Source organism: Oncorhynchus mykiss, chromosome 30, assembly GCF_013265735.2.
Source record: "Oncorhynchus mykiss isolate Arlee chromosome 30, USDA_OmykA_1.1, whole genome shotgun sequence".
Taxonomy (NCBI): domain Eukaryota; kingdom Metazoa; phylum Chordata; class Actinopteri; order Salmoniformes; family Salmonidae; genus Oncorhynchus; species Oncorhynchus mykiss.
In genome coordinates, this window is record NC_050570.1 from 21069403 (window position 1) to 21097114 (window position 27712).

A 27712-nucleotide genomic window follows, 5' to 3' on the forward strand; every position below is an offset into this window, starting at 1 on the left:
CTCTATTTACTTACTTTTGTAGCTCTCCATCAGAAACTCACTTTTTGTGAACAATTGACTTCCTCTCTCGGCCCAAGTTTAGCTGGAACTGAGCCCGACAGAATTTTACCAAATGTGATTCGTTGAAGATATGACCCATTGGCTGCAAAATATCAGATGTCACGATTGTTTAACATCCCGAGATCACATCAATGACTTAAATCTTATCATAAGTCCAACGTGACTGCAAAACGTTGGGTTGAAATGCAATCTATAACAATTCTGATCAGATTAATGGGAAGGCTACGGGGCCAATGTTTTTTTTTTGTTGTAAATAAGTCGGCATACCTGAAAATGTTCTGAAATACGGGACTGTTCCGGGAAAAAAACCCACAATGTTCATCATAATGAACCTCGAATACCGTATGTAACGCTCATCCTCTTCTTCTGACGAGGAGTAAGACATATCGGACCAATTTGCAGCGTGGTAAGTGTCCATTTTAATATTTAAACTGAACACTACAAAATAACAAAGTGAAAGCACAAATGAAAATCGAAACAGTCCCGTATGGTGCAAACCCAGACACAGGAAACAATCACCCACAACTCAAAAGTGAAACCAGGCTACCTAAGTATGGTTCTCAATCAGGGACAACGATTGACAGCTGCCTCTGATTGAGAACCATACCAGGCCAAACACAGAAATCCTAAAACATAGAAAAAGGAACATAGACAACCCACCCAACTCACTCCCTGACTATACTAAAACAAAGACATAACAACAGAACTAAGGTCAGAACGTGACACCGTATACCCATCAGCCGAGACAATATTATATACATGAACACACACACACAGGCATCAGATGAGCACATCAACTTCAATAGAGTAAAATGACAATGCATCAACAATACTCACATTTTCGTTATTTAGAGTGCCCCCCCCGCTGCATCTTGGTCCTCCTCTCTTTCACCCGAAGACAGTCGTGACAGAATAACCCACCATAAAAGGACCAAGCAGCGTGATAAGGAGGAACAGCGCTTTGTGGAATCGAGGACTCGGGACGAAATACTGGACGGTAAAACATCCTGAACCTGGGAGGAGGTAATGGCAGGGGACAAGACCCTGCCATGGAAGCAGGTGGAGAGGGCACAGGAGGAACGGCAACAATATATGGGTACACGGCTAGCACGGAAGCCTGAGAGGCAGCCCCAATAATTTTTTGGTGGGAGGCACACAAGGATTTTGGCTAAGTCAGGTAGGAGACCTAAGCCAACTCCTTGTGCTTACCGTGGCGGGCGTCGTACTGGTCAGGCACCGTGTTATGCGGTGAAGCGCACGGTGTCAACAGTATGCGGACTTAGCCCGGTGCGCTACATCCCAGCTCCCCGCATCTGCCGGGCTAGGGTAAGGATCCAGCCAGGGCAGATGGTGCCAGCCCTGCTCTCCAGACAGCCAGTGTGTCTCCTCGGGCCAGGATATCCTGCGCTGGCATTGCGCACTGTGTCTCCCGTATGTCTGCACAGCTCAGTGCGTCCTGTGCCTGCGCCCCGCACGTGCCGGGCTAGAGTCACCATCCAGCCAGGACGGGTTGTGCAGGTCATTAGCTCGAGACCTCCAGTGCGTCTTCACGGTCCGGTCTATCCAGTACCACCAGTGCTAACACCACGCACCAGACCTCCAGTATGCCTCCACAGCCCAGTACATCCTGTTCCTCCTCCCTGCACTCGCCCTGAGGTGCGTGCCCTCAGCCCAGTACAACCAGTGCCGGCTTTACGCATCAGGCCACCAGTGCGCCTCCTGGGTCCAGTACTCCCTGTTCCTGCTCCTCGCACTCGCCCTGAGGTGCGTGTCCCCAGCCCTGTGCCACCAGTGCCGGCACCACGCACCAGGCCTAGAGTGCGCCTCGCCAGTCCAGAGCGTCCGGCTACAGTACCCAGTCCAGAGCGTCCGGCAACAGTCTACAGAATGGAACCTCCTACGACGGGCCACAGACCGGAACCTCCTACGACGGGTCGCAGTCCTGAACCTACCAGACCGGATCTGCCAGAGTCTCCCTCCAGACCGGATCCGCCAGAGTCTCCCTCCTGACCGGATCCGCCAGAGTCTCCCTCCAGACCGGATCCGCCAGAGTCTCCCTCCAGACCGGATCCGCCAGAGTCTCCCTCCAGACCGGATCCGCCAGAGTCTCCCTCCAGACCGGATCCGCCAGAGTCTCCCTCCAGACCGGATCCGCCAGAGTCTCCCTCCAGACCGGATCCGCCAGAGTCTCCCTCCAGACCGGATCCGCCAGAGTCTCCCTCCAGTCCGGATCTGCCAGAATCTCCCTCCAATCCAGAGGTGCCACTCACTCCAGACTCGACCCTCAGTCCAGTGGCATCCTCTAATCCGTGGTTAGCAGAGAGGTTCCCGCTCCAGAGACATTAAGTAAGTGTGACGAGTCAGAAATGGAGCGGGGTCCACATCCTGAGCCAGAACCGCCACCTCGGAGTCATGCCCACCCAGACCCTCCCATATAGGTTTAGGGGTGCGGCAGGGAGTCCACATCTTTGGGGGGGGGGGGGGGGGGATACTGTCACGCCCTGACCTTAGTATTCTTTGTTTTCTTTATTGTTTTGGTTAGGTCAGGGTGTGACATGGGTGATGTATGTGTTTTTGTACTGTCTAGGGGTTTTGTAGGTTTATGGGATTGTTTACCATCTAGGTGTTTATGTATGTCTATGGTTGCCTAGATTGGTTCTCAATTAGAGGCAGCTGTTTATTGTTGTCTCTGATTGGGAACCATATTTAGGCAGCCATCTTCTTTGGGTATTTCGTGGGTTATTGTCTATGTCTAGTTGCCTGTGTTTGCACTTTTTGTATCATAGCGTCACGGTCGGTTTGATATTTTGTATAGTTTGTTTAGTGTCTATCTTTATTAAAAGTATCATGTATTCACATCTCGCTGCGCCTTGGTCTCCTCCATATGACGAACGTGACAAAATGTCAGATGGCTTCTTTTAGTTTTTGTGGCTATTACTCAGACAGCCATTATTCAGACCTGAGCATGAGGTCTAGTCTAGCATACCAGATTTATTTTCTTAGAGAACTGAGTGTTTTTTCTCCCACCTCTCTGATTTGGCTTCTAATTCACTCAGCCTAGTGCCAGCTGAAGTCTGTGACAACAGACAAGAGAGGCGAGGGAAGAGAGAGACACACACACACAAACACACACACACACACACACACACACACATACATATATACAGTATATATAGCGTTACTTGTCAAATATAGTTTGGCCTGTTCTGTTCACCGCTCAACATAAACCCTACGACTTAGGCCTGTGTGCTCGCTTTATTATACAAGTTGCCCAAAAATATAGGAGGATATTCCAATCCATTTAGCTAGACTTTCACTCCCTAAAATCTAGCCAATTTCATATCTCATAGTCCAAAAAATGAAATCTTCAAATTAAAGAAAGTAAAAAATGAATTGAATGAAATAGGCTGCTTGAGTTGAATAGGCTGCTGCCTCACCCCTAGCCAACCTCGGCGTAATTCATAATGCGGCGCAAAGCTGGAGCAGCAGTGCATGAAAGAGAGAGCCAGAGAGCATCCTCTCACTGACTGACGACTATCCCCACGCTTCTATCAGCCAGAACAGCAGTGTACAGACCACCTAACAATACTAACATCTCCTCCTGCTGCTGCTGCAGTAAGGTGGCTCAGTCACATTGAACTGCTGGGCTGTAAGAAAAACATATACAAACAGATACACCATTAAGTAATAATGTGTCTGTGATATTGGCTCTGAAGGTAATGTCCAACACTCCTCCTCTCTCCATCCCTGGTGCAGGGCTTGCTGATGTGCACTCCATCCCTCCCCTGGGTTAAGATGATGGGTTGGTGGAGATGGTGGCCTGGGGCGTTGGAGTGGTAGCAGGGAGAGAGGGAGGAAATGAACGGGCAGTTTAATTCATTAAACATGTTATGTGCATTTCAACTTTATTGCTCTCTGTAAGGGGGAAAGAAGACTGAAAATTAAATGTGCTATAAAGTGAGCTCAGTTCAATGCCATATCATTTTTGTAATATAAATACTATGAACAAGGATACCTCAGTCCTGCTCAAAGGACTGGTATGAAGACATCATACATCTGTAGTGTTTCGTAAGAGATTTGAAAGCCATTCAATGAAATGCGACTCTTCAGTCAAGCATGTGTTTTCTTCCTATCAAGGAAAACACAATTCAAAGCTTCATACAGTTTCAGCACAAAATACCTTTATTTCACAACATTGATGAAACATGTACAGTGGGACTGTTCCTATACTAAAGAATGCTAAGGACGTATCCAGACAGTTAACCTTACCTCATGTTTGTCTGTTCCCTCAGCTCCCTCCATGGTTCCCATCATGCACCAGGTTAGCTCCACCATGAAGAGCTTCACGTTGTCATGGCCACAGCCAGAGCAGCCCAATGGAATCATCCTGGACTATGAACTGAGGTACTACGAGAAGGTAAGATAGTATTTTCAAGTTCAATGTTTGTAATAAGAACTAGATTACACGAGCAGATCATTATTGTCTACCAGGGGCATCTCCCTTACTTTCAATGGAAAGACACCCAGAATGTTGTCTCTGATGGGTGAATATTCTGGGCTGGTATTGGTCTACCAAGCTTGTTGGGAATATTAGACTTTATTCCTTTATTTATCATTTTCCCCATCAGACTCAAAATTCATGTGCCATTACACTTGACACGTTTGGTGTAATTTGATTCTACCCTCCTGTTTGAGTCATTCCCCCGGTTGCCTTGGAAAGCGTGTGCCTGAGATTGCCTTAGCAACCTTGATAATTGTCCATTAATTGCGTTTAACTGGAGTCTGCTTTAGATGAGCACAGAGCACTGGGTTGCTAGGATACTGCAGTTCTTGGACCTAATTTGTGTGAAAGGTGTTCTCTTAGGCTGGATCCTTCCGCTAGCCCTGTCTAACCCGTGGCTCCTCCACACAGCCTATTCTCCCTTGAGTAGAGGCAGCACACACGGCCTCTCAGCTCTATATCATTAGGTACTAAACATGCAGCTTCCCCTATGCTTAGAGAGGGCTGCCCTGTATTCTCTCTCTGGTCTTATATCAACTCCATCGCCCTAGCCTCGCTCTGGCTCTCTCCGCTTCCTCTATAGCTCCCTACTCCCTCTTGGTCTTTCTCTCACTCTGTTTTACAGTGTGCTTCTCCATTGTTGTGTCCATTCCCTTTTCATTTTCCCTCTGTACCTGCTGCACCTCTACAGTCTTCTGTCAGTATCCTTCTCTGGCTCTCTTCTTTTCCTCTCTGAAATAGTTTGGTCATACCTATGGAGTTCATGGATAGGGTGTTTTTTATTGAAAAGACTGTGTTTACAGTCCTGTCCACCCATAAAGCCTGCAGTTACTGTAATATTGTCTATCATCCAGCATAACTGTCAAATGTGCTCTTTCAGAGAGTTTGGTCAAAACCCTCTATGTCCTCTGATGACTTCGTTGTTGTCTTGGGATTCTGTGAGAGGCTGTTATTAATAAGCACTTTGTGTCCAGTTCTGACAGCATGAGAAGAGGGAGGCTAGCAACACTCTAGCTGGCCTATTTAAACCGGCTAAGTTGCTTCAAAGTAACTAGCAATTTAACATTGTTACTTTTAATGGACAGGACCACAAATGTTTTCATCTGTCTGCCTTTGTCTGTGGGGCGGAAGGTAGTCTAGTGGATAGAATGTTGGATTAGTAACTGAAAGGTTGCAAGATCGAATCCCTGAGCTGACAAGGTAAAAATCAGTTGTTCTGCCCCTGAACAAGGCACTGTTCCTAGGCGATCATTGAAAATAAGAATTTGATCTTGAATGACTTGCCTAGTTGAAAAAATAAATGTGTGTCTCTCCCCATCCATTAAGCTATCTAGAGCTTTGGCAGTTTCTGTATTTCTCTTCTGTCCTGAGACAGTAGTAATATTTCAGTATAGAGACACACCTTTTTCATCATAGCAGAAGTCTGAGTGAAAATCACGGGTTTAGGATGAGGTGGTTTCATTTCAAGACTCCCACAGTGTTTCCAAAGACACAACACAGTGCTGAACACAATAATTTCCTCAGGGATAAAATAGTAATATCGTCAAGATATGAATAGGGATATTTGCCTGGACCGCAGTCATATTACAAAGTAGAGATGAAGAGAGAACCTGAAACTCCTGCTGGTTTCACTGAAACCCTCAGAAAGATGGCTCCACACACGTCACGCTGGGATTCAGGGGTTCCTGGCTTGGAAGGAGAATAATGAATTCTGCTATTACCCCAGGACCAGGTTAGACTCCCCCACAGAGAAGAATGGAGAGAATCCTGGATCAAATTGCATGGATACTGGTCTGAATGCTTTGTTGTACTTCCATTCTCTTTGATCTACTTGCCTGATATGATAGCTTTATTCACCTCTGTCTGGGCAAAAGGAAAATGGGTCACAACTAAAAGTGAAGCCTTTTAAGTTTTGATCCCATGAAGTCATTGAAGACGCCCACTCTAAGTCGCATGATGCTGTGTGGAGTATTAGACATCTTTGATATTCACTAAAAAACAACAGCCCTGGAGTAGGGATCATACCTGGTGAAATAGATAATTGTGTATGGAGGGCCAGAGTAACATGTTGAGTCCTGTCCTGCCATTCCCTTCCTAATTTCACCACCCCCCGTCCAGTGTTTCTGTGTTTTAAATGCCAGTCGCCCAGCTGCACTCGCCAGAGAATGTCTGGAGCCTTGGGGGTGGTTTAGATTGGGGTTCGGGCCTGGATTGCAACGATTGACCAGTGAAAGCAGAGATAAGGTCATCTCTATTCTACCAAAGGTTTTTTTTCTCTCTTCTCTTCCTCTTATTCCTTTCTTGCTCTTTTTAGACTGTGCAGACAATGAAGAAGCGGTTGGTTTCCCAATGGGACAGCACACTGATAATGTCAGCACTCCCTGTCACAATATCCCATTATGTAGGAGAAGAGTCCTACCCCAAGTAATGCTCCAGTACAAACTCCATTCCGCATTCTCTGCCTGTGTGAGGATAATTCCCTTTCTAGCCTGTGTTGAGGTAGTGGATGCCATCTTGGCCTTCTTGCTGAGCATCAAAGCTGGTGTGATGATAAGCGGTGAGAATATTGACGTGAAGGCAAGGTGCATTCTGCTATTGAAAGTGAAATGGCAAGGCAACAAGGCATATTCATCCGTCGGCTTTGACTGAAGTGCCACAGAACACTGCAGGGCTGAACACTGCAAGGCTGAACACTGCAAGGCTGTTGAGAGTTCAGTTCACAGTCCACCTCCGCAGCTCTGGGAGTCTCTCCACCCCTCCCAAATCTTTAAAGAGGCCAGTCCAGGCGAGGATAAGGCCAAGGGTAGGGTGGGTTGGAGCTTCAGAGGGATGGGATTGGGAGGGTGGTGCAATCAGGCATTTCTGGGGAAGAGAGATAAGTGGCCTTGGGCATTTAAGGAAAGCCAGGCATTATTCAAAGTCCCCTGTATCTAATTCTGCGCTGGACCTTGTCATTTAGGCAGTGCATTGCTATACTCTTAGAAAAATGAGTTCCAAAATAGTTATTCGGCTGTCCGCATAGGATAACCTTTTGGTTTCAGGTAGAACCTTTTTGGGTTCAAAACCAAAAGGGTTCTACCTGGAACCAAAAATGGTTCTTCAAAAGGTTTTCCTATGGGGATAGCCGAAGAACCCTTTTAGGTTCTAGATAGCATCTTTTTTTCGAAGAGTGTACAGATGTAGGATCTTAATTTAAGCCAGTTTGCTACAGCAGGAAAATACTCCTGCAGCAACAGGGAATGTAAATTGTTTTGTGGATTATAATTAATGGAAATTTTTTGGAAGGAGTTGATAGATTGTCCGTTAGGGTAAATCAAGTCTGACATTTTAAAGTGGAAATGTCAAACTTTAAAAGCCTTTTAAAACCTTAAATACACTACAAGTTTGCACTTCCTGGAGTGCAGATAAATTCTCAGCAACAATAGAGTAATGCAATTATGATCCTACATCTGTAAGGAGCAGCTATCTTTCAGGGTTTCAGTTGCATCTCATTTCGGCTCAGTGTTTATCTTCTGATAGAGAAAGGTCAGAGCCTCCATTAGCTGAGGAGAGCTCTCCCTTCCTGGCTGTGTCTCTGTGGGTCGGCTGTGTTTGTGTTTCTGCTGTGTATGCACACACTTTTCCTGTTATCAAGTACCACTATGGAATAGATACTGAAAGTAGCAGGCAAAATGTGTCAAGTTTTTATGTACACCAGCAGACCTAGCCTGAAATACAAATACCAAGTCACATTCTCACTAAACACTTACTAAACACATGCTAAACACTGAACATGTTTTTTTAATTAGCTGTTTTATGATTTGGTTATACTCTTGAGAATTCTATGGTGTTTACTAGATTGCTTGTAGTTTTTCAAGTTGTCTCTCTGTAATTGTGCAATGACTTGGTGCTGCCTATCTTGGCCAGGACACTCTTGAAAAAGAGATTTCAAATCTCAATGAGCCCTTCCCGGTTAAATAAAGGTTAGAGAGAAGAATGTACATACTACAGGAGGCTGCTGAGGAGAGGACAGCTCCAAGTAATGGCTACAATGGAGTAAATGAAATGGTATTAACCACATGGAAAGCATGTGTTTGACACCATTCCATTTATTCCATTCGAGCCCTCCCCAATTAAGGTGCCACCAGCCGCCGGTGGTATATACACTCACTCTTTGTGTACAGTACACAAAGAGATGTATGCTCTCCAAATCTCACACAAGCTCTTTTTCCTATATCCCTTCATTCTGGTCGTAGGCTAACCTGAACACGTCTCAGTGTTTTTCCACCACCTCCTGCGCCTGTTTGCTCTCATCCCTCCACCGAGGGAAGAGTCTGTGGAGATAGACAGACAGAGAGAGATGAAAGCAAACAGAGAAAGAAAAAGCAAATGCCATGCGCTCTCTGAGCACACACAATGCCAGTGAAAAGGTGGGCTGAGATGAGCCAGTGATCTGAAAGGAGATAAGTGTGTGTTAACTCCAGGTGATGGTTGATGATGAATAGCTCTATGCATTGATTCTAAAACCAGGATCAGTTACCAATATTCTGCAGCATGATAGAGGAAAAATCTAATGTGGGGATGTTGTTTGGAACTCTTTTTTTTCCTCTCAACACCTCCCACGTATTGATCCTTGTCCCTATTTCTGGTTTTATGTGGCCCAATTAAAATATTTAAAAAATGACATACTTTGTGTATGTGAAAAGCCTAATTCCCATTGGCCTAATCCAAGCCCCTCTATGGCTATATAAAGAGTGCAACAGTGGAGGCCGATGTGGAAATCCAAGATACATTATAAACTTATACACAAACCTAAAGAGGAAAAAAGAGGGACCAAGGAAATGTTGTTATCTAAGTCCACAGTATTATGTACTGTCTGAAATGGGATAATGGGTTGACTTGAGGTGTGTTACTTCACTCTACCGCCTGAAGGCTTCAGGGCCTGTGTGATGAGCAAATGTAATATTATCTATCTCGTTCTCCTCTTTTTCCATATCTCCCTGTCTGTTACAGGACCACACTGAGTTGAATTCGACCGTGGTGCGCAGCCAGACCAACACTGCCCGTGTGGAGGGCCTGAGGCCAGGCATCATGTACATGGTACAGGTCCGTGCCAGGACGGTGGCAGGCTTCGGCAAATACAGCAGCAAGCAGTTCTTCCAAACCCTGACAGATGGTAGGTTCTGTGTGTTTGTGTGTGTGTGTGTGTGTGTGCATGGGTGACACAATCATGCCATGTGGGTCTTTGTGTCTGTGGACTTGGTGTGGGAGGTTGAATATAGTAGTAAATTCAAAAATTTCCCTGCTAACTGGGTATTACTGCAATACAGATGTGTCGACGCAGAGCAGATGGTGAATATATTTCATAAAACACATATTCCCTTGATATTATGATTTCTTTTTAACATTCAGTACATATTCCAAAACTATCCTGCGTCCGGATTAAAGTGTTTCCTACTGAAAAAGAGCGCCACCTATTGGTGGTGGACTCCAATAGAGGTGCCGCTTTAGATATAGTTGAAACTGTCCTCCATCTTAGGTTGCATAATAATAACAATGGCCGGCGGCCATCTTAAGGTCTATGGTTGTACTGGCTATCAGATAGTTGCACACGGCAGGTAGCATAGTGGTTAGAGCGTTGGACTAGTGACTGGAAGGTTGCAAGTTCAAATCCCCGAGCTGACAAGGTACAAATCTGTCGTTCTGCCCCTGAACTGTTCCTAGGCCGTCATTGAAAATAAGAACTATCTTGCCTAGTTAAATAAAGTTAAAATAAAAAAATACAAGCTAACAGTACAACCAGATATAAAGTGCCCTATCCTAGTACAGTGCACTTACAGTACATAGGTCAGTGACGCCCTAACACTAGCGTGTGTTGGGAGAGTCTAGGGCTGCAAGAGAAATAGTCCATGGGTTGTGGCCCAGGTGTTGATGTGCAGGGCAGAGGTTTATGCTCCTCACTCTGCCAATGCTTGCTGAAGACTGAGATTTGTCCTGGTCCCATTGGACAGACTTTTTATGGAACCTTTATTTAATTAGGCAAGTCAGTTTAAGAACAAATAGTTATTTACAATGACGGCCTAGGAACAGTGGGTTAACTTCCTTGTTCAGGGGCAGAACGACAGATTTTGAACTTGTCAGCTCGGGGATTCGATCTATTAACCTTTCGGTTACTGGCACAACGCTCTAACCACTAGGCTACCTGCTGCCCCAGATGACCTGATGAGATGCAGGTGGGCAGGGTCAAAGGTCACTGGGTGTGGCATATAAGTGGAGAGCTCCAGGGGTGCAAACAGAGTAGCCCGTAAACAATGGGGACCCATCCCCTGCCTCTGCTCTCTGAGTTGAGAGTAGGTAGGCTACTTGTTTCAAGAGATAGAGAAGGCTGTGAGTTACTGTTCAGGGTTTTCTACCCCTACCATCTGACTACTTCCATTTGTTTTAGGAAATGGCACACTTGAGGTGTTAGCCATAGTGAGTGGCACAGCTGCATAATGTAGTGTAGGAAAACAGCCAACAGAGAGCCCCTGCCTGCTCACAGTGTGGAGTAGCTTATCTTATCTTATCTTATCTTTAGCAGCAGTGCCTGCGGAAGACTTGGGGTTGCAGCAGCATCCGTTTCCCCCCAAATAGTTGAGTCATCAATCTTCAAAAAGTTTTCCGGTCATGGTCAGAGACAATAACCCAATAAAAAGTTAACACAAATAAGTCTTTCATGCAAATTCTGCACCCACAAAATATTATACAACTATAACCCATATCAGGATTCTCCCCAGGTTTTTTTTTAACAAGGTGGTACTGCTGAGTACGACCATGGGAGTATCTCTTCGGGGGGCGGGGCTCTTTTGAACTCAGAGGTTTTTGTGTTTTTTAACACATGTAATCCCCATTTCCTGCAATCTAGAGCACGAATGATAACAAATAAAGTTAAAACATGTTTTTCTTTTAATTATATATGATTTTTTACATAGTGGCACAGCCGTCCACAAGGTGACGCAGCACCACTCTTACATTCTTTGGGGAGAACCCTGCATATGATATCAGCAGAATATGAAAAGCGATGCTGTTCTTTCAAAACACAATATGCATTGACATATGAATGACTATAGATCAACACTGGAGAATGCATGTTTCAGTTGGAATTGACAGAACAGCTACACATACTTTTAAATCCGATCCATAGATATGAATGTTTCTGTTTACTTCTCAACTCTCCCTCTGATACGTAATACAACATTTGTGATGAGATTAGCAGGCGTTCTTCTGATTCCTATTGAGTGTGTTAGGGGATTAGCTGTGTCAGGAAGCAACGTGTCAACTCTGAGAGACTGTCTGCACAGATACTAACCCACACGTCCGTGTATTCCCCACAGTCACACAGAGCTAGTAAAGGCTTCTCTCCTTTCCTCTCTTCTCTTCTCCCCTCCCTTATCTGTTATGTCACCCTCAACTCTCTCTCGCTTTCTCTGTCTGTCTGTGTGTGGTGTGCAGATGAGTATAAATCAGAGCTAAGGGAGCAGCTGCCTCTAATTGCAGGCTCAGCGGCTGCAGGAGTGGTCTTCCTGGTGTCCTTGGTGGCCATCTCCATCGTCTGCAGCAGGTAACAAGCATTTACAGATGTAGGATCTTGATTTGACCAGTATTGTTGTAGAAAAATCATCCTGCAACAACAGGATTTTAATGTTTATATTAGTCCACAATGCTGCTTGATCAGTGGTTAGGCTATTAACTGTGCAAAAGTAGGCTACATGAAAAGTGCAACACTGTTAATATAACCATGTGTTAGTGCAGGTTTTCAGGGAATTCATGTAAATCAAAAAAAGCTCTTCTGCATTTCCTGCCACACAGGAAAATTCTCAGTAACAAAAGTGATCAAATGAAGATGCTACTACTATAATCACTGTGCATACCTGGTGTTTACAAGGGATATGTTCAACCATTACTGTATGCCTCTCAGGAATTAAATGTTTAAAGATATAATCCGTAGTTGATACATCCAATTTTGGATATATATATATTAATAATATTGACTCTTGAAGAACATAACCTATAAATACCTCATGGGCTTAATTCAACTGTCGTGTCCCGTCAGAACCCAAAATAGAAGCTTGTTTTACTCCAATCTTTGTAAACCATGTAAATGTAAACAAACACGGTTAAAACTATAATTTTGATATCGGTCTTTGCATCCATAGGTCTGTGTATGAATATAAGAGTAGTTACAATTCTCCAGGCCCACCCATCAGCTTTTTACCAAATCAGAGGCGGGATGTTGTTGTTTCAATGAAGGATTTTAGCTTTAATACGGTGCAGTTATATTGTCAAATATAGTTACATGACTGTCTTTTGCTGATTCTTTGCTGCAGGAAGAGAGCGTACATGAAGGAGACTATATACAGCGACAAACTGCAGCACTGCAGTACAGGCAGAGGTGAGCATACAGCTCTCATTCCATCCATCCATCCATCCCACACACACACACACACAACACTCACCCCACTGAACCTCTCACTCCCACCACACACTCTCCTACTAGTGACTCCACCAGACCAACTGGGCAGAGACGTCAGTTCAACATGTATTGTTTTATATACATTTGGATGAGTTAGTGTGAGTTCTTCTACATACCGTGGGTTCTGAACCAGACCAGTAGTCAGGGTACAGGGGTTAAAGCATGCACATGTTTCAGCGTTTTACAGCTGAAATGATCGATATTGGATAACACTCTGCCAATCAGTGCCTACACGGCCCTGACCTTTCACAGATCAGTCTGTTGCCATGTATTCTGTATCCGGACTAATTAAAGGTGAATTTCCCCAGAGTCTTACTGCCCTGTTCAACTACTCCTCTTCTCTCTCTGTTGGAGCAGTACGGTGTACATTGCCATCAAGAACATTCGATCCTATGTAGCCAACAGCCCTGTGCTTACAGTCAAATGACAGGTTATAATTAAACCATCTATTTTATATCAGGACATCCTTTTTCCTAATCGGGTATTCCTGAATCACAAAATGATTGGTTTCATTCGGCTTCCTTGTTTGTCAAGGGAGCAAGAGTAAAAACAAGATGTCATGGCGATTTTGTCCTCCCTCTGACATCTCCTCTCCGTCTCCTTCTTGCTCTGTATTGGGATTAACAGCATTAAACTCATTCTGTTTCATAGACCTTCTAAGCACTCAGATCAGTTGTGGAAAGTGTTTAGAAATGCATCTATTATTTCTCTCCTCCATCCATAAAAGTAATAAAATAAAATATACAATAGTATGACCATCTGTAGATTCGACTTCCGGCGCCGACAGAGATGGCCGCCTCGCTTCGCGTTCCTAGGAAACTATGCAGTTTTTTGTTTTTTTACGTGTTATTTCTTACATTAGTACCCCAGGTCATCTTAGGTTTCATTACATACAGTCGAGAAGAACTACTGAATATAAGATCAGCGTCAACTCACCATCAGTACGACCAAGAATATGTTTTTCGCGACGCGGATCCTGTGTTCTGCCTTACAAACAGGACAACGGAGAGGATCCTATGCAGCGACCCAAAAAAACGACTCCGAAAGAGAGGGAAACGAGGCGGTCTTCTGGTCAGACTCCGGAGACAGGCACACCGTGCACCACTCCCTAGCATTCTTCTTGCCAATGTCCAGTCTCTTGACAACAAGGTTGATGAAATCCGAGCAAGGGTAGCATTCCAGAGGGACATCAGAGACTGTAACGTCCTTTGCTTCACTGAAACATGGCTCACTGGAGAGACTCTATCCGAAGCGGTGCAGCCAACGGTTTTCTCCACGCATCGCGCTGACAGAAACAAACATCTTTCTGGTAAGAAGAGGGGCGGGGGCGTATGCCTCATGGCCAACGTGACATGGTGTGATGAAAGAAACATACAGGAACTCAAATCCTTCTGTTCACCTGATTTAGAATCCCTCACAATCAAATGTAGACCGCATTATCTACCAAGAGAATTCTCTTCGATTATAATCACAGCCGTATATATCCCCCCCAAGCAGACACATCGATGGCTCTGAACAAACTTTATTTAACTCTCTGCAAACTGGAAACGATTTATCCAGAGGCTGCATTCATTGTAGCTGGGGATTTTAACAAGGCTAATCTGAAAACAAGACTCCCTAAATTTTATCAGCATATCGATTGCGCAACCAGGGGTGGAAAGACCTTGGATCATTGTTACTCTAACTTCCGCGACGCATATAAGGCCCTGCCCCGCCCCCCTTTCGGAAAAGCTGACCACGACTCCATTTTGTTGATCCCTGCCTACAGACAGAAACTAAAACAAGAGGCTCCCACGCTGAGGTCTGTCCAACGCTGGTCCGACCAAGCTGACTCCACACTCCAAGACTGCTTCCATCACGTGGACTGGGAGATGTTTCGTATTGCGTCAGATAACAACATTGACGAATACGCTGATTCGGTGTGCGAGTTCATTAGAACGTGCGTTGAAGATGTCGTTCCCATAGCAACGATTAAAACATTCCCTAACCAGAAACCGTGGATTGATGGCAGCATTCGTGTGAAACTGAAAGCGCGAACCACTGCTTTTAATCAGGGCAAGGTGTCTGGTAACATGACCGAATACAAACAGTGCAGCTATTCCCTCTGCAAGGCTATCAAACAAGCTAAGCGCCAGTACAGAGAGAAAGTAGAATCTCAATTCAACGGCTCAGACACAAGAGGCATGTGGCAGGGTCTACAGTCAATCACGGACTACAGGAAGAAATCCAGCCCAGTCACGGACCAGGATGTCTTGCTCCCAGGCAGACTAAATAACATTTTTGCCCGCTTTGAGGACAATACAGTGCCACTGACACGGCCTGCAACGAAAACATGCGGTCTCTCCTTCACTGCAGCCGAGGTGAGTAAGACATTTAAACGTGTTAACCCTCGCAAGGCTGCAGGCCCAGACGGCATCCCCAGCCACGCCCTCAGAGCATGCGCAGACCAGCTGGCCGGTGTGTTTACGGACATATTCAATCAATCCCTATACCAGTCTGCTGTTCCCACATGCTTCAAGAGGGCCACCATTGTTCCTGTTCCCAAGAAAGCTAAGGTAACTGAGCTAAACGACTACCGCCCCGTAGCCCTCACATCCGTCATCATGAAGTGCTTTGAGAGACTGGTCAAGGACCATATCACCTCCACCCTACCTGACACCCTAGACCCACTCCAATTTGCTTACCGCCCAAATAGGTCCACAGACGATGCAATCTCAACCACACTGCACACTGCCCTAACCCATCTGGACAAGAGGAATACCTATGTGAGAATGCTGTTCATCGACTACAGGTCAGCATTTTACACCATAGTACCCTCCAAACTCGTCATCAAGCTCGTGACCCTGGGTCTCGACCCCGCCCTGTGCAACTGGGTACTGGACTTCCTGACGGGCCGCCCCCAGGTGGTGAGGGTAGGTAACAACATATCCACCCCGCTGGTCCTCAACACTGGGGCCCCACAAGGGTGCGTTCTGAGCCCTCTCCTGTACTCCCTGTTCACTCACGACTGCGTGGCCACGCACGCCTCCAACTCTATCATCAAGTTTGCGGACGACACAACAGTGGTAGGCTTGATTACCAACAACGACGAGACGGCCTACAGGGAGGAGGTGAGGGCCCTCGGAGTGTGGTGTCAGGAAAATAACCTCACACTCAACGTCAACAAAACTAAGGAGATGATTGTGGACTTCAGGAAACAGCAGAGGGAACACCCCCCTATCCACATCGATGGAACAGTAGTGGAGAGGGTAGCAAGTTTTAAGTTCCTCGGCATACACATCACAGACAAACTGAATCGGTCCACTCACACAGACAGCATCGTGAAGAAGGCGCAGCAGCGCCTCTTCAACCTCAGGAGGCTGAAGAAATTCGGCTTGTCACCAAAAGCACTCACAAACTTCTACAGATGCACAATCGAGAGCATCCTGGCGGGCTGTATCACCGCCTGGTATGGCAACTGCACCGCCCTCAACCGTAAGGCTCTCCAGAGGGTAGTGAGGTCTGCACAACGCATCACCGGGGGCACACTACCTGCCCTCCAGGACACCTACACCACCCGATGTCACAGGAAGGCCATAAAGATCATCAAGGACATCAACCACCCGAGCCACTGCCTGTTCACCCCGCTATCATCCAGAAGGCGAGGTCAGTACAGGTGCATCAAAGCTGGGACCGAGAGACTGAAAAACAGCTTCTATCTCAAGGCCATCAGACTGTTAAACAGCCACCACTAACACTGAGTGGCTGCTGCCAACACACTGACACTGACTCAACTCCAGCCACTTTAATAATGGGAATTGATGGGAAATGATGTAAATATATCACTAGCCACTTTAAACAATGCTACCTTATATAATGTTACTTACCCTACATTATTCATCTCATATGCATACGTATATACTGTACTCTATATCATCGACTGTATCCTTATGTAATACATGTATCACTAGCCACTTTAAACTATGCCACTTTGTTTACATACTCATCTCATTTGTACATACTGTACTCGATACCATCTACTGTATCTTGCCTATGCTGCTCTGTACCATCACTCATTCATATATCCTTATGTACATATTCTTTATCCCCTTACACTGTGTACAAGACAGTAGTTTTGGAATTGTTAGTTAGATTACTTGTTATTACTGCATTGTCGGAACTAGAAGCACAAGCATTTCGCTACACTCGCATTAACATCTGCTAACCATGTGTATGTGACCAAATAAAATTTGATTTGATTTGATTTGAAGACTATACAGATAAAGTGTGACCTATTTAACTGTTTGCTATTTAAATAGATTCTGCACATGTAGCATGAAAATATTTGGACCGTGTGCAGGTAGAGCGTCATATAATCAGGGGTGAAAGTAGATTTCATTTCTTACTAGCACAGGACACTCAAGTGCACGCACAAAAACATGTTATACAATGTTTTTGTATACAATTACAGGGTAGCCTACTCTAATGACACTGACAAACAGATCAATAAAAACGATGTTGTCTGATCCATATAAATGGCCAACGAAAAGGGGAGACACAAATACAATATGGCGTCCATCTAACCTAGAGGAGGAAATGATTGTCCAAAAACAAACCAAAGTGGCAATGACCCAATGACAGTGAATATGCACACAAACTGGGGATATGGCCGATGTTCTCCGCTGGTGCCAATAAGATAGGCTACTGTTCACTCAATTAAGTTAAGAATTTTGATAACTAAAAGACAGATTGGAGTCTTTTCATTGTCATCTCTTTACAGCAATAGCCATTAGCTTTCCAAACACTTTTTCCCTGATTGTATTTTTAAATATAACGATGTGCCTGGCTGTGTGTCTCTGCTTTTCACTGAAGTCACAACATATATTTGGTGTTTGCAAATGGCGCTGCCCAAATTGCGGGCCCTTCCGAATGTAGGCTATGCGCTTTAAAACAATACACAGCTTTTTTTAATGAAGCTAATGATCATCTGTGACCAAATCATGCTTTCTGGTGTAGTAGCATATTTAAAATTATTTTATGTAGGCTATTTCTGTATAGACAGGAGTAAGCTAATTAAGCTATATCATTTGGCAATTTAATTCAATTTACTTTTGAGAAAGCTTAGCTTCCCCTAGCCTTATGGACATGCCGGCTATGCATTTTAATGATTGTCAAACAATCATTTACCCGTGCACATTCGTCCACTAACAAATTCATTTCAGCATCCAAACCCTAACAGTGCACTGTGCACCCGCAATTTGATGAGTGGAAAAAGACATCTGCTACAAAACACCTACATGTATTGTAATGACATTATGCGATTGTCTTTAGGCTTAAACTTGTAGCCAGAATTGATGCATCCACTGTTGTCCACGTGCGCCTCAGACTTGGCCACTCATCTCCGCCTTTTCCGACGGCGTCTCGGCCACTCATCTCCACCTTCACAAAATGTAAGTGTTCTCCTCAAACCACAAAGCAATTTGGACCGTATAACACCAGGTTTCCAGTAAATTTGCAAATTTTGCAGCATGAACTGACATGTTGTCCACCCAATCAAAGACTCAAAGAATGAATCTAGTGCTGAAAGCATAAGCTACAGCTGGCTAACACTGCAGAGCATAAAATGTGGTGAGTAGTTGACTCAAAGAGAAAGAAAGACGATAGTTGATCAGTTTTTAACAAATTCATTTTGGGTAGGCTGTGTGGAGCGGGTATGATATGATAAGATTTGGCTTGGAAAGTTTTTTTCCCTGCTCACAGACCGCTTATGTGTTTATACAAGAATGTGCAAGGCGGTATTGAACGTGTCAATGTCTGTCACCTTGATTACTCAAATTTCTCTCGACCTGTGCACCTCTTGACCTGTGCACCTGCAAACTTTCATTCATAGGCTAGGTTGTAGCAACCTCATGATGGGTATAGGGAACATTTTTATATCATCTAGTAGCCTAAACTTATCAATGTTATATTGAGCTGGGTGAAAGGAATAGGAATGACGATCATCCAATATGCTGTAATAGAAATAAAGCCATGGTCATAAATAATCGTCCTTACTCGTCTTAAACGGCACCGACCACCACTGGTGAGCTGGTTCTCTTTGTCCTCTTTTTCTCAGCGCCTTAGTAAATCCTCTAATTTGATTGTGTGTGGATTCACTTAATTGTCTATTAAACCTGAGTCGCCTATTGGTTCAAAGCAATTTTGTCAGCATGAGCCCCATTCAATTGAGAACCAAGCCCTTGATCTCTCACATACAGTAGGCCACATAATAGATGGTTCCAAGTTAACTCTTCTGATTGTCCTTAACTTTGAAAAGTACCATTATTATTTTATTTTGTATTGTAGAATACATGTGGAAAGAGGTAGAACTCTGATAGATCCATATTTAACCAAGTACCTTAAATGGTAAAATGCTGATAAATCTAAATTTTCCAGTTTAAGTTTACTTTGTATTTGTTGTGAGGGTGAAATGTTGGCACAAATGAAACAAGTAGGATCTTAATTTGATCACTCTTTTGTTGATGGGAATGGTCCTGAACAGCAGGAAATGCAAACTTGTAAAGGAGTGCGTAACTGGCTGCAGGGAAGTCAGGTGCAGTAGAGCAGAAATGGGTAGCAAACGGAGCACTTTATTGAGGCGAACAAAACACGGTACTCAGAAAACTAAACACACACGGGTTAAAATAACTCCGCGCAAGACAGCCTGGAGTACACATACATTTACATATAACAATTCCACACACAGACATGAGGGGGAAACAGAGGGTTATATGCAAGACGAGTAATGAGGGAATGCAAACCAGGTGTGCGGGAAAACAAGACAAAACAAATGGAAAATGAAAGGTGGATTGGCGATGGCTAGAAGACCGGTGACGTCTCCCGCCGAACGCGGCCCGAACAAGGAGAGGGACCGACCTCGGCGGAAGCCGTGACAAAACTTGCAGTGTATTTAAGGTTTAAAAAGACTTCTAAAGTTAGTCATTTACAATTAAACATTTTAGACTTGATTTGCCGTAAAGTAAAATGTATCAACCCCTACATTATTTTTCCGTTATTTATAATCCACATAATAATTCACATTTCCTGTTGCTGCAGGATTATTTTCTTGCTGTAGCAAACTGGCACAAATTAAGATCCTTCATCTGTATAATTCTGTATAGTTTTTCATCTGTTATTTACATCTCCATTTCTTCACCGCACGGACCCTTTTACGCACAGGTGTTTCTGCACAGACCTATTTAAGTGTAAACAAACAACATGCTCTGACAAGATAAAGCGTGCCTATCTGTATAATGAATATAAACTGAATGGGATGAGATTATGGCTGTGGCGGTCATGAAATGTTGTCAGCCGGTGATTGTCAAGCAAAAAGCTGCCGGTCTCACGGTAATTGACAGTTAATTAACATAAACACATTTAGCATCTCCTGGCTTCCTACAAGCCACTGATGCAGACCTTTGGAACTATATTTTTTAAAGTATAATAAATCCATGTATTATTAGCAGACAAGATTTGCTTATTATTTTTTATAAATTCTAAGGCTTCATGATGCTTCATGATGCGGCTCTAATGGTGATTTGAAAAAAGTTGCATGAAAGGCATGAGCTCTTTGTTTTTTGCACAGGCTATACACACTTCATCAGTCTCTCATTCACAATTTGACAGGCACTTGCTAATGCCTTTAATTTCCTGGCTGCATCCCCTTTGTGTGGCCTTAATGCCCACTAAAAAATGTAAAACCAAAATAATGTTTACAATACCATTGCTGAATTCCTCTTGATTCAACTAACTTCCCACAATAATTTTAATCAGAACAGTATAGCCATTCATTCCACTGTTGTAGTTCTCAGGTTGGGATAATTTGCTTAAATATTTTGTATTTTGTATTGCATTTTAAAGCAAAAACCAAGCTATGAGGTTGAATGAATTGTCCGTAGAGCTCCGAGACAGGATTGTGTCTCAGCACAGATCTGGGGAAGAGTACCAAAGCAATTCTAAAGCATTGAAGGTCCAGAAAAACATAGTGGCCTCCATCATTCTTAAAAAAAAATGTTTTAACCTATTTTCTCCCCAATTTTGTGGTATCCAATTGGTAGTTATAGTCTTGTCTCATTGCTGCAATTCCCGTACGGACTCGGGAGAGGCGAAGGTCAAGAGCCATGAGTTCTGCGAAACACAACCCAACCAGGCCGCACTGCTTCTTAACACAATGCCCACTTAACCCTGAAGCCAGCCGCACCAATGTGTCGGAGGTAACACTGTGCACCTGGCGACTGTGTCAGCAGCCCGTCACAGGTGCGCGATGGAAGAAGGACATCCCTGCCAGCCAAACCCTCCCCTAACCTGGACGACGCTGGGCCAATTGTGCACCGCCCCACGGGTCTCCCGGTGGAGACCAGCTGCGACGGAGCCTGAACTCAAACCCAGAATCTCAATTGGCACAGCTACCACTGCGATGCAATGCCTTAGACCCCTGCGCCACTCCATCATTATGAAATGGAAGAAGTTTGGAACCACCAAGACTCTTCCTAGAGCTGGCTGCCTGGTCAAACTGAGCAATCGGGGGAGAAGAGCATTAATCAGGGAGGTGACCAAGAACCCGATGGTCACTCTGACAGAGCTCCAGAGTTCCTCTGTGGAAATGGGAGAACCTTCCAGAAGGACAACCATCTCTGCAGCACTCAACCAGTCAGGCTTTTATTGTAAAGTGGCCAGACGGAAGCCACTCAGTAAAAGGCACATGACAGCTCGCTTGGAGTTTGCCAAAAGGCAGCTAAAGGACTCTGACTATGAAAAACAAGATTCTCTGGTCTGATGAATGCCAAGCGTCACATCTGAAGGAAACCTGGCACCATCCCTACGATGGAGCATGGTGGTGGCATCATCATGCTGTGGGAATGTTTTTCAGTGGCAGGGACTGGGAGACTAGTCAGGGTCGAGGAATAGATGAACAGAGCAAAGTACAGAGAGATCCTTGATGAAAACCTGCTCCAGGTTGCTCAGGACTGCAGACTAGGGTGAAGGTTTACCTTCCAACAGGACAACAACCCTAATCACACAACCAAGACAACGCAGGAGTGGCTTTGGGGCAAGTCTCTGAATGTCCTTGAGTGGCCCAGCCAGAGCCCAGACTTGAACCCAGCAGAAACAGCCCCCAACCAACCTGACAGAGCTTGAGAGGATCGGCAGAGAAGATGGTGTCATACCCAAGAAGTCTCGAGGCTGTAATCGCTGCCAAAGGTTCTTCAACAAAGTACAGAGTAAAGGCTCTGAACACTTATGTAAATGTAATATTTCAGTAGTTTTTTTTATAAATTTGGTAACATTTCTAAAATGTTTTTTTTTACTTTGTCATTATGGGGTATTGTGTGTAGATTGATGAGGGAAAATAACAACGTTTAACACGTGCGCTGGAAATCGGGAAACAAGTTCAGGGAGTGAGTACATTTAATAAAAGAAACATAATACAAAACAAGAAACACAAACAACACACTTACAAGAAACTGAAACAGAAACAATAACGCCTGGGGAAGGAACCAAAGGGACTGACATATATAGTGAAGATAATCAGGGAAGTGATGGAGTCCAGGTGAGTCTGATGACTCGCAGGTGTGCGTAACGATGGTGAGAGGTATGCACTATAACGAGCATCCTGGTGACCTAGAGGCCGGAGAGGGAGCACACGTGGCACAATGTAATCCATTTTAGAATAAGGCTGTAACAAAATGTGGAAAAAGTCAAGGGGTCCGAATACTTTCCGAATGCACTGTAGTCAAACCTCCAATCAAAAAAATGGGAGAACACAAATTTTTAACAGTACTTGTGTGTGCGAGTGCAAGTGTTCAACTTCAAGAATATTGATTAGAGTGAGTAGGCCTACTTAAACATAACATTGGGAGCAATGTTTAGACAAAAGATGGCACTGCCATCTACTTCAACAAGTCAGCAACTCTGGACGTTCTGCTTACTCCAGACCAGGCCCTAATTAGCGAGACTCAAAAGAGGAAGCGACGGCGCAAGAGAGGCAAAAGAGCCGGCAACCTGATGAGGTTGGTGTACAAATAAACGGCCTCTACCCTCCATTCTATTAGCGAACGAGAAAAAAGCGATCCCTTTTCGAGAGTATCCTATTAACGGGACCCGAAGAACTGTAATTTTGTATGTTTCTCAGAGTTGTGGCTGAAAAAGGACATATATTATCCATCTTGCTGATTTGTCCGTGCATCGTTAAGACCGATCGGCAGCCTCGGGGAAGATGAAGACGGGAGGGGTGTGTCTCTTTGTTAATAGCTGGTGCGCGATCTCTAATGTTAAGGAAGTCTATAGTTTTCATCTATATTGTCATCTACTAACAGCTATTGTCACGTTCACTGGAATAATTATCGGACCATGCTGCAGCGCGATATGGTTTCCGCATATTATTTATTAGAAATGCACAAAACAACAAAGAAAGAATGAAACAAACAACGAACCGTAACTAAGAGGTGGAACATACACTAACTCAAAACAATATCCCATAAAACACAGGTGGAAAAATGCTACTTAAATATGATCCCCAACGACGATAGCCAGCTGCCTCTAATTGGGAATCATACCAAACACCAACATAGAAAAACTAAACTAGAACCCCATATAGAAAATAATAACTAGAAAACCAGTCACGCCCTGACCTACTCTACCATAGAAAGTAAGGGCTCTCTATGGTCAGGACGTGACAGCTATTCTAGTTATGGTTCATCCTATCTCACTACTGCTGTACACATATTTTCTAGTCATATACTCTCCATACTGTATTTATGCACCCTTATATGTATATTTCTATACATTATATGCATTTCTTTTTTATTCCGGTCTCTGACATTGGTCGTTTTGATATTTATTTATTTAAAAAATATATACAGTTGAAGTTGGAAGTTTACATACACTTAGGTTGGAGTCATTAAAACTCGATTTCAACCACTCCACAAATTTCTTGTTAACAAACTATAGTTTTGGCAAGTCGGTTGGGATGTTTACAGACAGATTATTTCACTTATAATTCACTGTATCACAATTCCAGTGGGTCAGAAGTTGACTGTGCCTTTAAACAGCTTGGAAAATTCCAGAAAATTATGTCATGGCTTTAGAAGCTTCTGACAGGCTAATAGGCATCCTTTGAATCAATTGGAGGTGTACCTGTGGATGTATTTCAAGGCCTACCTTCAAACTCAGTGCCTCTTTGCTTGACATCATGGGAAAATCAAAAGTAATCAGCCAAGACCTCAGAAAAAAAAATTCATCTGGTTCATCCTTGGGAGCAATTTCCAAATGCCTGAAGGTACCAAGTTCATCTGTACAAACAATAGTACGCAAATATAAACACCATGGGACGCAGCTGTCATACCGCTCAGGAAGGAGACATCTCCTAGAGATTAATGTACTTTGGTGCGAAAAGTGCAAATCAATCCCAGAACAACAGCAAAAGACCTTGTGAAGATGCTGGAGGAAACAGGCACAAAAGTATCTATATCCACAGTAAAACGAGTCCTATATCGACATAACCTGAAAGGCCGCTCAGCAAGGAAGAAGCCACTGCTCTAAAACCGCAATAAAAAAGCCAGACTACGGTTTGCAACTGCACATGGGGACAAAGATTGTACTTTTTGGAGAAATGTCCTCTGGTCTGATGAAACAAAAATAGAACTGTTTGGCCATAATAACCATCATCATGTTTGGAGGAAAAGGGGGGGCTTGTAAGCCGAAGAACACCATCCCAACCGTGAAGCACGGGCGTGGCAGCATCATGTTGTGGGGGTGCTTTGCTGCAGGAGAGACTGGTGCACTTCACAAAATAGATGGCATCATGAAGGAGGAAAATTCTGTGGATATATTGAAGCAACATCACAAGACATCAGTCAGGAAGTTAAAGCTTGGTCACAAATGGGTCGTCCACATGGACAATGACCCCAAGCATACTTCCAAAGTTGTGGCAAAATGACTTAAGGACAACAAAGTCAAGGTATTGGAGTGGCCATCACAAAGCCTTGACCTCAATCCTATAGAACATTTTTGGGCATAACTGAAAAAGCGTGTGCGAGCAAGGAGGCCTACAAACCTGACTCAGTTACACCAGCTCTGTCATGTGGAATGGGCCAAAATTCACCCAACTACATGTGGGAAGCTTGTGGAAGGCTACCTGAAACGTTTGACCCAAGTTAAACAATTTAAAGGCAATGCAACCAAATACTAATTGAGTGTATGTAAACGTCTGACCCATTGGGAATGTGATGAAATAAATAAAAGCTGAAATAAATCATTCTCTCTACTATTATTTTCACATTTCAAATTCTTAACATAAAATGGTGATCCTAACTGACCTAAGACAGGGAATTTTATTAGGATTAAACGTCAGGAATTGTGAAAATTGAGTTTAAATGTATTTGGCTAAGGTGTATGTAAACTTCCGACTTCAACTGTATATTTAAATTATGTGTATTTTTTAAATTGTTTTATTATTACTAGGTTTTAATGGACTGTTGGAGCTAGAAACAAAAGCATTTCGCTGCACCTGCAAATTTGCAAAGATCAGCAAATATGTGTACGCGACCAATAAAATGTGTTTTTGCTTTGATTTGATGTCTATAAGCAATTGTTACAGCATCAGGTAAATAGCTTTGAGAGCTTTGTCCAAATACTGGTGAACACAACTAACAAAAGAATCGACAATCTAACCAGAGAAGTCCAAGAACTTAAGAACAGTTTACAATTCTTCCAGGGAGATGTGGATGTTCTGAAAGAGACTTGCAGCAAGATGACAACAAACTATGTCCACACAAGATGACATCAGCACTGTCTGTGAATCATTATCACAGATGACTGGAAAAACAGACTGTCTAGAGGGACAATCTAGGAGGAATAACATTGTTGTGGATGGGATATCAGAGTCTCCACATGAGACCTGGATGGAGTCTGAGGAGAAAGTGAGAAAGATTATCACTGAAAAGCTGCAAACGGATCATAGGAAGATTGAGGCGGAGCGCACCCACATGTCTGGAAAACCTATAACCAGCCCAGGTTACAGACTCAGGCTGATGGTGGTCAAGTTCCTAAGCTTCAAGGACAAGATCTGGAGAGAGCCAAGAACTTGAGAGGAACCAACATCTTCCTCAATGAGGACTTCTTAGAACTTGTGCGTCAGAGGTGGAAAGAACTTATCTCAGTTATGAAAGCTGCTAGAGAGCGTGGGGACATTGCTTACATCTGCTTCGACAAGCTCATTGTCCACCCTCCCTCCCAAAAGCCTGAGAAGAGTGAGCGAGCCAAGCTTCTGGGTCAGTAGCTTCAACCCAACATCACACACATGCACACACAACAACTGACACTCACAAGTGCCTGATTGACTGACTATTAGATTGACTGACTTTTATTTTACTTATTTATTATTTCCAAATTATGTCTATCTCCGATAAGCTACCCAGGAAAGGGATAAGAATAGCCCATACTAAAGTATGTAGTATGTAGCCTTAGAAATAAGGCTCATGAATTCACTAACTTGCTAACATCGGATAACATTCATATGCTGGCCATCTCTGAAACTTACTGAGATAATTCCTTTGGTAATACAGCAGTAGAAATATAATGATATAACATCTCCAGAGAAGACAGGGATGCCTATGGGGGAGATGTTGCTGTACATTTTTTAGAGCCATATTCCTGTAAATCTTAGAGAGGATCTCATATCAAATGTTGTTGAAGTGTTGGGGTTGCAAGTTCACCTGCCTCATCTAAAGCTTATTCGTTTGGTGTGCTGCTATAGGCCACCAAGTGCTAACAGTCAGTATTTGGATAATACTGTATGTGTGCAATGCTTGATATCATGTGTGATGTTAACAGAGAGGTTTATTTTCTGGGTGACCTTAACATTGACTGTTTGGCAACTAGCCAACTAGCTAACTATGTCCTCTCAAGAGGAAGCTTCTAACTGTGACTAAAATCCTGTGATATGACCCAGGATCTCACTCAACCAACTGGGCCCTCAGATGGGCCCTCAGATCCTCAAAAAGTTATACAACTGCACCAGCTCCCAAGTGGCACAGCGCTCGAAGGCACTGCATCTCAGTGCTAGAGGCGTCACTACCGACACCCTGGTTTGAATCCAGGCTGTATCACAACCGGCCGTGATTGGGAGTCCCATGAGGTGGTGCACAAATGGCCCTGTGTCGTCTGGGTTTGGCTGGTGTAGGCCGTCATTGTAAATAAGAATTTGTTCTTAACTGACTTGCCTAGTTAAATGAAGGTAAAAAAACAACAACAAATTGAGAGCACCAGGACCCTGAACAGCTTCTACCTCCAAGCTGTAAGATTGATAAATACACTGAACAAAAATGCAACATGCAATAATTTCAAAGATAAGAGTTACATTTCATATGTGACTCACCACCTGGATTTGGTCTTATGTAGCTACATTTTAAGTTGTGTTTTTGATATTGGATAAAAGTAGAGACTCAGAGCTACAAAATGGTATACCAAACACTGCATTTGAGGAACAATGGGAAAGTAATTCTGCTTTGAATGCTGATCAACTTGTAAACTCACTTAAGAAAATGGCCTTTGACTGATTTGGTATCTAGTGAAGAGCTCTTCTTTGTCTACACCCATTCAGCATCGTTCACACCCTCTTAAGCTTTAGCCCCACACATCTT

The 27712-nt window shown here is 43.8% G+C and overlaps 1 protein-coding gene across 2 annotated transcripts in view; it reads left to right on the forward strand.

Annotated features, from left to right (window-relative positions):
* The window catches only part of LOC110521537 (ephrin type-B receptor 1), a 182206-nt gene that overhangs the window by 127043 nt on the left and 27451 nt on the right, over nt 1-27712 (forward strand). For both annotated transcript variants that reach the window (XM_036968882.1, XM_021599141.2), the window contains exons 6-9: nt 4353-4477; nt 9554-9716; nt 12032-12140; nt 12907-12971. In XM_036968882.1, coding sequence (XP_036824777.1) covers nt 4353-4477; nt 9554-9716; nt 12032-12140; nt 12907-12971 — 462 coding nt within the window. The remainder of the gene's footprint in view (nt 1-4352; nt 4478-9553; nt 9717-12031; nt 12141-12906; nt 12972-27712) is intronic.